Genomic DNA, 13225 nt, shown 5'->3' with positions numbered 1-13225 from the left:
TTCTTGATTATTTTAGTGTAGACAACTCATTTAACAGATTTATCGGCAAACAAGAAAGTTTCTGGTGTCGAACGACGAATTTTGTAATTTTTAGAACGGATATTTTTCTACTAGTATTTTTTGTGGATCCATTAGAGAAGATTTATGTCCTAGAAAAAGTAAAGATTCTCCATATGAAAAAGTCAAATAGAAAAGCGAAAAAACGGAAGAAAAGATGCCTCCTCATAGCCGTTACACAGAGAATGGAGTTAGATTCTCCTTCCTTGATAGCAGCAAATATTAGTGTGTCCCACCCACATTTTCCCAACAAACATCATAGATTCATTATTCATATAGCCGTTGCCAAACGTCAAGAAAAATAATGCAGAAAGTACAAGAAGATATACAGTACTATATAAAATTACTCTAAAGTACAAATTTTATGAGAAGTACGCACAATATTTGTTTGCTATTAATGTGGAACCAGTTGTTTCTCTTACATTGTTCTAGGTAGAAAGTAGAAACTGTTCTTCTATACGGCAGAATACAATAGGACAAAATAAATCTAAATTGTTTGGATCAATAGAATAAGAATAAAACAACGTAACTCTGTTTATTCTGTATTCTAACGTATAGAAAAAACAAAAGGCGTGGCTTTGTCTCAGCGCGATGTGTCTGTCACCTAAACTTCCTTTGACGTTCCCCGCAATCTTCAAAGTGTGACGCTTGGGAACTTGCAAGCTCCATAACCTGCAAAAATACAAGCAACTTCGTTAGCATGTATATTCGAGAACAAATATTTAATTAGCGTGACCAAAAGGTCGGTTGCTATAATATTGTTTTATTATATAATACTTACAACAACAACAACAATCCAATATAATTCCACTAGTCTGTAAGCAGATCTAGGATTTTTATAACACGGGTGTAAATTGATCCTTGCTCCTTTAGGTAAATAACTTAGCATTCAACCTAGTACATCATTTAGCCTCTTTGGACCATGGGTGCCGGCATATGATATTAGATCAATTTTAGAAAATATGTACATAAAATACCTAATTTGGCAAAGAGATCATGGGTTCACGTGCCCCATGAATTAGGATTTACATCCGCCCCTGACCTTACCCCTACCCTGGGTAGAGAGGTTGTTTCCGATAGACCCTCGGCATCCTTCCCTCTAAGAACTCCTCACCTTGCTCTTGCTCTTGCTCTTGGGGTGACTCGTACTCACAACCACTCGATTGGAAGTGGAGGCCGGTGCTTACCACTAGAGCAACCTCTAGATTATATAATACTTAGAATAAAATACTCAACTTCTAGATATATGCATATCTCATGCCAATTTTTAAATATTTGATCTGAAAATATGTGATTTGGTCGTGTGTGACACTTCTAATGTTGACATAAAGTCACTTAAATCAATTGTTTTTTAGAAAACTTTGCTCAACCAAGAATTGAATGTATTACTTACTTGGATCACTTTTGGTCGGAATAGCAAGCCCATTGAAATAACAAGTTCCTCCAGCTGACTTAAACTGAGCCCAATAAGAACTGAACGCGTAATTCGCATGTAACACCAAAGAATTCGGTTTGTAACATTTTCCTCCGGGTCGGATCTCATCACAGGTCCGATTACCCTGCCCACATGCATATGCCAATGCTCCACTCACTTCTGTTACATTCGCTTTTCTCCCAACAACGCACCAGATTTTTCCCTTGTATGGCTCATTGTTCCTCGGCCTTGGCAATGGCTCATATTCCGACAATGGCGTCTTTCCCGACAAGTCTATCCCGTATATATTCGTTCCATTCGGGTACAATAACCCGAAATGCCGCTCCGTACCCGGACCCGGTTTCTGATTCTCGTTATACAAAGCAAACAATAATGTCGGCACGATAACTCCTGGTTTTGCTGGCGTTCCCACAGGTGGCTTAGCTGTAAACTTTTTAATCACGTTCCTGTTGTACGTTGCTGCATTGTAGATGTTCGCTCCAATTTGGTCTACGTTACCAGCATTGGGCCAACCCGTTTCTGCAATAAATAACCGAACATCCGGGTAGCCCACTCTCTTCATAGCAAAATACACTGCATCAATCATTTGGTCCAATAAATTCGTATAGGTTAAACCCGAAACCGGATCCGTAACAGTTATATTCTTGGACTCTAACAAAGCATAGTCAAGATTAATTACTGTAGGTTGAGCTGCCCAAGCAAAATAAGGATAAACATCTATGAAAAAGAATGATTTGGTTCGGTTCAAAAAACGTAACAATGGTATCATGACTTTTTCCGAAATGTCGGACCTAAATGTACCATTAGAAGGTGGGAAAGAAGATTCAAGCATGTCAATAGCTAATGGTGTACCAACTTTAATTTTTCCGAGACCAAATTTTTTGACAGAGTATCTGATTTTGCGTATAGCAGGTACAAGGTTGAACCAAGTGGTGTTGGGTGGGTAACTTAGGATTTCGTTTCCAACAAGGAGGTAACGGATCATAGTGTCGGGGTAAAATGGTACAACATTGGTTTTGACCCATTGGTCTGCTAAGTCTTGATTTATCGAAATGTTGTTGATAAGCTCATTAGGGACCATGACTGAAAGTTGAAGTTTTGTGCCTTTGAAGGCTTTAATGATTTCTGGGTTTGCATCGTAGATCTTGACTCTATTGGCTTTGAGACCATTGATTAAGTCAACTGATTTTGTTGGTAGAGGGAGGTTGTTCCCAAGTTGTCCGTAGCATATTCCTACTTTAGATGAGATTTCTGCACCTGAAATTTACAACAAGTAGAACAGAGTGAGTTGCTATATTAATATAATCAGATAAAGATTAACATTAATTAAGTTGTTGAAATTAAACTTACTGGAGAAAGAAGCAAAAGCAAGGAAAGATAGCAGAAGCAAAGTAGTGGATAAACAACCCATCATGTGATGATGCCTTTTAGAAGGAGAGCTGGGAAACGTGTGTGTATATATAGAGGAAAGTTAAAGACTCAAGTGGAGAAGAAAAAGGTAGGGTGTTTTACATAAATGACCACTTCCTCTTTACCTTTAGGTAAAAGAAAAAGGTAAAAAGGGCAAAAGAGAAAGGGTATTTATGGCAGAATTTGTCTATTAAAGAGAAGAATCAGTTCCTTCGGATGATGCAATGAGAGTAATAAAGAAAGTGTAAAAGGATTGGACAAAGGAGTAACGTGATACAGCCCCACCCTTGGGGCGAGGCCCCAACGGGTTGGTTTAGTTTTTGATGAACAATTTCGAGGAAGCGCATGAAAAGAGGAGAGGACCTACTTTTGGGACCCAAAAGCTAAAAGCATTTGCAGATGCGGTGAAAATAGAAAGTTGCCGTTTAATGTTACTGTCAAGATGATAAGATCTATTTTGAGAGTTTGTTACTAGTAGTACAATAATTAGACTTGTTTAGTCGTCTTTCTGTATAGAAGTTTTTATCATGAGAAGTCTTCATGTTTTCCAAAATTCACAAATACTAAAAGGGAAAACCACAACATATACATTGATAAACATATGGCTCCTAAGACAGGAGCAAACAAACAGCTACAATTTTACATCTAAAAGTGGAATTATCACCGCTCCATTCTCTTCCCAACAACATTTTTATGTAGACACGGGAGGCCTAAAAAAGGTGAAAAACTTTCATACAAAGACCAAAGACGATACACATTTGCTTGCACTAACTTAGCCCCTAAAAATTCATAAAAATGGCAGAAATCAACCACCAAAGAAGGAAGGGGAAGAGTGTACCCGACGACAAAGGGATACGCGTAAAATGCAGTAGCCGGGGCGATGTAAATGCACTATATCAATATATATCTATATTTCTTTTTGTTGCTTTATTATTTAAAAGTTAAATTTACTTTTTCTGTAAAAACTTTTAGTTGACTTAAACAAAAATTAATAATTTTATCAAATGAGAAAAAATATTCAAAATGAGTATTTGCATGGAGTAACTCTATGCAAAAGTAGTCTAATCAACTTTACATTTAAACTTTTAAAGGAGTGATGTGGTCAAGGGAATGTGGGGTCCACGTATATCAAGGAGGACACAATTTGTATTTAAGAAATGCAAACAATACAATATTTTTTTCGAAATGACATATATGCCCTTGATTGACCATCTTTCCTTTTCTATATAATAGAAAAATGTTTGATTGGACATTGAATTATTCAAAAGAAAAGAAAAAAAAAATGGCGTTTAAGGAATTCTTAAAAGGATTAGTGATCTTAAGCATATCATGATATTTTTTTTTTGTTACAAGAACATGTTATTAAGGTAAACATAAGTAGTTTGAATTTATAGAATTTTCAAATATATAAAGTGCAATTATATTTATAATATACAGAAAAAGAAAATAATCTCATACAATATGAAAAATAGGAGTAGTATAATAATTCTGGTTACAGCAGCAACAACAACAACAAACCTAGTGAGAATCTCACAAGTGGTTTCTGGGGAGAGTAAGATGTACGCAGACCTTACTCTTACCTTTGCAAAGGTAGAGATGAGGTTGTTTTCGATAGACTCGCGAAACAATAAAATATAAGAAAGAATCAATAGCAATAAGCAGTATCAACAATACAATATTAGATAAACCAAAGTGAAAGAGACAATAGTGCAGATATAGGAGTAAGAAAAAGAACAATATATAGTAAGTGGGCGTTTGGACATAAGAATTGTAAAATTTCAAAAAAAAAAAAAAGTGAAATTTTTTTCCAAGTGAAAATGGTATATGAAAATTAAAGTTGTGTTTGGACATGGACATAATTTTGGGTTGTTTTGTGAGTTTGTGAGTGATCTGAGTGAAACTTTTGAAAAATAGCTTTTTGGAATTTTTTAAATTTTCGAAAAATTCCAAAATTCATCTTCAAGTAAAATTTGAAAACTTTATGGCCAAACACTGATTTCGGAAAAATATCGGAAAAAAGTGAAAAAAATTTTATGTCCAACAGGGATCTAAAAAAATAAGCCTAAAGTAATGCAAGAGCAATATAAATATTATCGGTATGGAAAAGAAAAATGCTCAACAACCTACTAATTTTCTACCCTAATCCTCGACCTTTATACCCTCTTATTAAGGATCGTGTCCTTAGTTAGCTGAAACTGCACCATATCCTGCCTAACCACCTCCCCCACGACTTCTTTAGCCTGCCTCTACCTCTTCTCATTCCCACAACGACCAACCGCTCGCATCTTCTAGTTGGGATAATTGTGTCCCTTCTCTGATTAGTCAAAGCGAAAATGGGAGGGACGTTAAATGTTGGATAGTTTTACTATGGAAAATTTTGGTCATTGATCTTTGCCCAAATTAAACTTTCAGTCCATTAACGCGCAAGTAGTAATAATCAATTCCCAAGGCACAAAAGTTTCTCCTTTTCCTTCGGCATCCTAGGCGGGATTTCGGACAAGTTCATTTATACTACTCCCTTCGTTCATTTTTACTTGACATGTATACAAAAAAAAATTAATTTTACTTGTCACTTTACGCATATCAAGACAAGACAATTTTTTTTCTTGTTATACCCACAGTATTTATTACTCATTTCAAATCCTTTTCTCAAATCCAATAAAATATGCATCAATTAATCGTTAGTAAACTGTATTTGTAAAATAATTTTGGAGAATATAAAATAACATATAAACAGAAATGTAAACGAAACAGAATTTAATCCGAGCTCACTGAATTCATAGTGTTTCCTTAAGGAATTTAATCCGCTCCTAGTACCCAAGATTATGAATTATTTCCTCCCAAGATAGAACGAATTACACACTGGTGTAGTGATACTTCAAAGATCAAACTCCAATGTTTCAGTGAACACAAAGATCAGTAGCAAATCACGCTTACTGTTATTTTTTTAGTAGTTAAAACAATGCAGAAAAAAGGAGGAGAAATCAGAAATTTGTATGCAAAATCTGAGAGAATGGACAACTTATTTATAACCCCAACCTGTTGAGTTCAAAAACGAAGAGAGGTCAGTTACGTAAAACGCCATAACGTAAATGGCCATTTACGCAAATTAAAACGGGCAGAGGAAACGTTTTTCGTTGCAAAAAAGGGACGGGGCAGAGTCAATGAAATGGATAATTTGGATTATTAATTTTCCGTTACAAACACGAATATAATAAAACGTTAACATTTACTATTAACAAATAAATTTGGTCCAAAAAATTAATTAATCAATCAATCGATCATTTGACCAAATCCGAATCCGAATCCGAATCCGAAGACGAAGCCGAAGCTGAAGTCGAGCCGAGCGAGCGAGCAAAGACGACGGCGCGAGGCTTGCCTTCTTCTTAACTCTTTAAGAGCTAAAAGAAGAGCAATTGTATATATACCCATCAAAAACCTTTTCCTCTTCCGATATGGGACAATGTCCCATTGTCAAGGAGGGAATCTCAAATATTTTATTTGTCCTCCATTTCCCATTCACCCTTTTTAAGATACATTAAGCTTAAAACCCCAACAATCCCCCACATGAATGAGGAATGGCTATATCACAAAAATATGCATGAAAAACTGTGTGATTCGCAAGGAAGGATTAATCGTATCTAAATAAGTAGGTTTCCTTTTGAACTTTCCGTAGTGAACTTATGTCAGATATACTCAGTCAATCGATAGATTTGATATATTTGAATAGTCGAACTTTGGTGTATACCTAGACAACCATAAGTCACACACTTAACCCCTAACCGTCTTTCGTTCTCATTGTTGTGTTCGTTTCAGCCATGAACACCGCCTGGTTTCATAAGTGCGTAGAGAACTGGCCTTACAAAATACCCCTTGAAGCGGCTAACACTTCACACTTACATAGGTGATTCCTAAACGTGTCATCCCGTAGATACACCATTTGATATACCCCGTATCAAATTTAGAAATCATTAAAAAGCCTTAATGCTTTATCCTTGGTACTGAACATTGTCTCATCACGAGAATGGACCAAAATTTTAGTTGACAACGATGAACCGTCATTAATGACTTTGTTTGATCTCCTTGAACCTAGATCTTGGGATCTCTAGTCTTCTAGGCAGAGTTACCGCCACAATGACTTGTTCTCGCCCATAGTCCCATTGCCCTCGATGATTTCTATCCTACCTCTCTAGTTAGGCCTTTTGTAAGTGGATCCGACACATTATTACTTGACTTTACTTAGTCAATCGTGATAATTCCTCTAGAGAGTATTTGCCTAAAGGTTTTATGTCTTCTACGTATATGACGAGATTTACCGTTATACATAACGCTCCCAGCCCTTCCAATTACCGCTTGACTATCGCAATGTATGCATATTGATGCCAACGGTTTGGGCCAAAATGGAATGTCTTCCAAGAAATTCCGGAGCCATTCAGCTTCTTCACCGGCTTTATCTATGGCTATGAACTCAGCCTCCATTGTAGAGCAGGCAGTGCAAGTTTGTTTGTACGACTTCCAAGATACCGCTCCTCCACCAATAGTGAATACATATCAACTTATGGACATAGAATCAGTTAAACCGGTGATCTAATTTGCATCATAGTATCCCTCAATCACCGCAGGATATTTACTGTAGTGCAAAGCAAAGTCATAGGTATGTTCTAAATATCCCAAAACTCGTTTCATTGCCATCCAATGAGATTGACCTGGATTTCTCATGTATCGACTCAATTTACTTATAGCACAAGCTACATCTGGTCGTGTACAATTCATGATATACATTAAGCATCACAACACACAAGCACAATCCAATTGTGATATGCTTTGGCCTTTGTTCTTTGCTAATGCAAGATTCACGTCAATTGGAGTCTTTGCAACTTTAAACCCTAAGTGCTTGAATTTTTCAAGTATTGTCTTAATATAATGAGATTGTGACAATGCCAGACCTTGAGGAGTCTTATGGATCTTAATCCCCAGAACTAAACACAGCAACTCCCAAGTTCTTCATATCAAACTTGCTAGTTAGCATACGCTTAGTCGCATTTATGTTGGCAATGTCATTACTCATTATCAGCATATCATCTACATATAAGCAAACAATGACTATGTGATTTTGGAACATTTTTAATGTACACACATTTATCATATTCATTTATCTTAAAACCATTTGACAACATTATTTGGTCAAATTTCGCATGCCATTGTTTGGGTGCTTGTTTTAGTCCTTAAAAGGACTTAACAAGTCTACATACTTTTTTTTCTTTACCTGGAATCACAAATCCTTCAGGTTGTTCCATATAGATTTCTTCCTCCAAATATCCATTTAAGAAGGCCGTCTTAACGTCCACTTGATGAATTTCAAGATCATAAACTACAGCTAATGCTACTAATATTCGTATGGACATAATTCTTGTAACTGGAGAGTATGTATCAAAGTAGTCAAGACCTTCTCGTTGTCTATACCCTTTGACTATAAGTCTTGCCTTTAATTTATCAGTAGTGCCATCATCTTTCATTTTCCTCTTAAAAATCCATTTAGAACCCAAAGGTTTCTTTTCAGGAGGAAGATCAACCAATTCCTATGTATGGTTGTTCAATATGGATTCTATTTTACTATTGACCGCCTCTTTCCAACAAAATGATTATGAAGAAGACATAGCTTCTTTAAATGTTCGAGGCTCATTTTCCAATAAGAAAGTCACAAAATCTGGTCCAAATGAAGTAGACGTTCTTTGACGTTTACTACGTCTTGGATCCTCCTGATTAAATGTACTTTCTTTTGTTTCTTCTCGAGGTCTTTTAGCTCCTTCACAATCGACTCACATTCCTTTTTATATGGATATGTATATTTTCAAAGAACTCAGCATTATCTGATTCTATAACCGTATTATTATGAATGTCGGGATTTTCTGATTTATGAACCGGAAATCGATATGCTTTACTATTGATCGCATATCCTATGAAAACACAATCAACGGTTTTCGATCCTATTTTTATCCTATTGGGTTTAGGAACTTGCACTTTTGCAAACACCCCCACACTTTAAAATAATTCAAGTCAGGCTTCCTTCCTTTCCATTTTTCATATGGAATGGATTGCGTTTTGCTATGGGGTACTCGATTAAGTATCCGGTTAGCCGTAAGAACGACTTCCCCCCCCCCCCCCCTCTCACAAGTTCTGTGCAAACCGAAACTTATCAACAATGTATTCATCATCTCCTTTAATGACCGATTATTTCTTTTCGCAATCCCATTGGATTGGGGCGTGTAAGGGGCCGTTATTTGATGAATAATTCTATATTATAAACATATTTATTCAAAAGGAGATTCATGTTTACCACCCCGATCACTTCTTATCATTTTGATTATTTTTGTATTGCTTGAATGCTTCTATTGCTTCATCTTTACTATTAAGTAAGAAAACATAGAAATATCGAGTACTGTCGTCAATAAAAGTTATGAAATACCTCTTTCCACCGCGAGATGGTATTGACTTCATGTCGCAAATATCTCTTTGAATTAAGTCTAAAGGACTTGAATTCTTTTCAACTGATTTATAAGGATGTTTAACATACTTAGAGTCCACACATATTTGACATTTTAATTTGTCGCACTCAAACTTAAGCAATACTTCCAAGTTAATCATTTTCCGCAAGGTTTTATAATTGACATGATCCAAACGTATATGCCATAAATCATTTGACTTAAGTAAGTAAGGAGAAGCTGAAATTTTAGTATTATTCTCAACAACCATTACATTCAGCTTGAAAAGGCCCTCAATGAGATAACTTTTTTCCTATAAACATCTCATTCTTACTTATTACAACCTTATCAGATACAAAGACACATTTAAAATCGTTCTTAACAAGAAGTCCAGCAGCGACTAAGTTCTTTCTAATCTTGGGTACATGAAGGACATTGTTTAGATCACCATCTCGCTAGAAGTCATTTTCAGAAATATCTTCCCACATCCTTCAATTTTGGCCGTTGCAAAATTTCCCATAGAAAGCGTCTCTTCAGGTCCAACGGGAGCATATGTAGCAAACGCTTCTCGAACGGCACAAACATGGCGAGTGGCTCCAGAATCAATCCACCACTCCTTAGAATTTCCCACCAGGTTGCATTCAGAAAGCATAACACACAAGTCATCAACATCTTCGTGCTTTTCAACCATGTTTGCTTGACCATTCTTCTTGTCTTTCTTTGTAGCACGACAATCTGTAGATTTGTGTCCAGTTTTCCTACAGTTGTAGCGATTTCCGTTGAACCGCTTCTTGCTTGGGTTGTTTTTCGGTCCAGAAGCCTGCTTCCTCTTTCTCTTATTTTGAGGAGTATCCTCAACAATGTTTGCTCCCATTATTGTTGAGTTTCCACAACCTCTCTTTTCAGCAGCTTTGTTGTCCTTTTCGATTCTCAACCGAACAATGAGATCTTGAAGCGATATCTCATTGCGTTTGTGTTTCAAGTAGTTTTTGAAGCCCTTCCCCAAAGGAGACAACTTCTCAATCATCTCTGCAACTTGGAATGCTTCACAGATGACAAGACCTTCAATGAAAATTCTGTTAGTAAAAATACTAAAATTACTACTTTCAACATCAATATTAATTCGACTTATACCTTCAGCAAGGAGATCGTGAATAATCACTTGCAATTCCTGGACTTGGGTAATAACAAACTTGCTATATACCATTTTGTAGTCCAAAAATTTAGCGACAACAAATTTCTTCAACCCGGCATCTTCAGTTTGGTATTTCCTTTCAAGCGCAATCCACAGTTCTTTTGACGTCTCCACATTACTGTAGACGTTATACAGATCGTCCTCCAGTCCTCTAAGAATATATTCTTGCACGAAAAATCAGAATGCTTCCACGCCTCAATCACGAGAAAACGTTCATGCTCTGGAGTTTCATCGGGCAGAACAGGAACATCTTCCTTAATGAACTTCTGTAGACTTAAAGTCGTCAAGTAGAAGAACATCTTTTGCTGCCATCGCTCGAAATCAATCCCAAAAAATTTTCCGGGTTTTTCTGCCGGTGCCAATGCCGGTGTTGTTCGGCTTGTCGATACATTAGCAGTCACCATAGGAACATTCTGGTTCCCGTTGTCATTCGTCATTTATGTAAAAGAATGACACAAACAAACGTTAAAATCACGTAGATTTTAATCTCCAATGTATTAGAAAACCACAAAGGTTTTACTCTCCGGAAATAGTGAGTATAACACAAATACAGAAAATAAATTAAATTCCTTAAGCTTGTTAGTAAACTGTATTTGTAAAATAATTCTAGAGAATATAAAATAACATATAAACAGAAATGTAAACGAAACAGAATTTAATATGATCCCACTGAATTCACAGTGTTTCCTTAAGGAATTTAATCCCCTCCTAGTACCCGAGGTTTTGGATATAGAACGAATTACACACTGGTGTAGTGGTACTTCAAACCCCAGTTTACGCAAACACGGATATAATAAAATGTTAATATTTACTATTAACAAATAAATTTGGTCCAAAAAATTAATCAATCAATCATTTGACCGAAGCCGAAGCCGAGCCGATCGACGACGACGGCGCGAGGCTTGCCTTCTTCTTAACTCTTTAAGAGGTAAAAGAAGGGCAATTGTATATATACCCATCAAAAACCTTTTCCTATTGTCAAGGAGGGAATCTCAAATATTTCATTTTCCCTTCATTTTCCATTCACCCTCTTTTAAGCTACATTAAAAAACCCAACATTAATATAAGTATCATGGTAAATTATGCACTTTATTTATTATTTTTTAAGGAGCGTGAAAAGTCAAAATATTCCAATTAGAAGTGAACGAAGGGAGTACATTATATCGTACCTTTCACGGTTCATTATTGCAATCTGCTTCAAATTTTGTGGAAGAGTTGTTCTTTATTTTGGAACGTGTATAATAAATTGGAAATCTCATTAGGTTGCGGTAGACTTCATTTGTTAATTAAAAAAACTACTAGTATATATTTTATGCACATCTAATGAAGTCGAATAAAATGATTCTGCAAAAAGGAAGACTCGACTCAGGGCAGGGGCTCAAACAAATCAAGTAACCAACCAGTGAATACTTGAAACAGAGTTATTGAGTGCACACGTTACATGCAGAAGAATTTAAGGAAAAATAATCAATAAAATGGATGATCTGTCTTATTGAGCTAGCAGACAAAGTCTTCGTTTGACCCGACCTTCTTCTTTAGTTTATTGTTACTCCCTCTATTTCAGTTTATGTGAACCTATTTCCTTTTTGATTCGTTCCAAAAGAATAATTTTTTTCTAAATTTGGTAACGATTTAGCTTAAACTTACAATTCTAACCTTAATGAGAAGCTTTTATAACCACATAAATACTCTAGGCCCCTTTTTGGCTTATTTTGGATCAAAAATTCTAAAAGTCTTTATTTTTTCTTAATCTCCATACCCAGTCAAACATGTTCACATAAATTGAAACGGAGGGAGTATCATTTTATTGCCTGCCAACTAGTCATGTTCTTTGAAGCTCTATTAATTTTATATTATTTAGATCTAGACTGATAGTAGAGCTTTTAGAGACAATTGACTAATATATATCAATCCATAAACTCAAAAAAGAAAGAAAAAAAATCCATAAGGTACTTGCAAGTGGGCTAGCTAGTGGTAATTCCTAATAAGATTGCAAGATTACAAACTTCTCTCCTTGTGTGCATTTCCATTTACCAAGACAGTAAATAGGTCCTACAGACTTTTCCTCTTAGGTAGTAGATGAAGTCTCCCACACCTAAAAAAAATATTAAAAAAACCCCTCCCTAGGTAGTGGAAAGTTGAGGAAAGGGGAATTAATTAGGTAGTGGAAACTTCTTTTTTCTTTTTTAATTCTTTTGGACGTGCATGGGATTCGTTTAAGAGAATGAGGAATGAGAAAGAATCAAACTTTACACATTAACGTTTGGCATGATCTCAGATATAGTGCTGGTATAAAAATTTAATATTATCTTAATACTTTGTTTGATTAGCAAATTTGGTATAAGTTATCATGGGATTAAAATTAGTACGGGAATAACTTATACCTTGTAGGGGGTGGAGTATGATCAGTGCCGGGATAACTTATACCTTCTTCTTAGAAATTATGCAAATGTCATTTCTAATACAACATACCAAATAGTGGATAAAAAGCAATACTAGAATAACTAATCACAACATAATTAATTCCGATATAACTTATCCCAGCATAACTTGTAATCAAACCAAACGACCCCAAGGATGTAAAATAACTATTTGCTCATTTCTGGAAAGAAGACTTCTTAATTCAGGGGATGTAGTAATAGGACA

General features: G+C 35.8%; 1 protein-coding gene across 1 annotated transcript; it reads right to left on the bottom strand.

Moving 5' to 3' along the window:
* Nucleotides 1-417: 417 nt before the first annotated feature.
* On the bottom strand, nt 418-3132 carry LOC109208892 (probable glucan endo-1,3-beta-glucosidase A6). The gene is made up of 3 exons (XM_019372051.1): nt 2843-3132; nt 1451-2749; nt 418-729 (listed from the first exon to the last, which is right to left on the bottom strand). The coding sequence occupies exons 1-3, from the start codon at nt 2904-2906 to the stop codon at nt 692-694; spliced, it is 1401 nt and encodes a 466-aa protein (XP_019227596.1). The 5' UTR covers nt 2907-3132; the 3' UTR covers nt 418-691.
* Between the last annotated feature and the right edge of the window lie 10093 nt (nt 3133-13225).

Source organism: Nicotiana attenuata, unplaced genomic scaffold (assembly GCF_001879085.1).
Source record: "Nicotiana attenuata strain UT unplaced genomic scaffold, NIATTr2, whole genome shotgun sequence".
Taxonomy (NCBI): Eukaryota; Viridiplantae; Streptophyta; class Magnoliopsida; order Solanales; family Solanaceae; genus Nicotiana; species Nicotiana attenuata.
The sequence above is the reverse complement of the archived record's forward strand: the minus strand, read 5'-3'. Positions and strand labels throughout refer to the sequence as shown.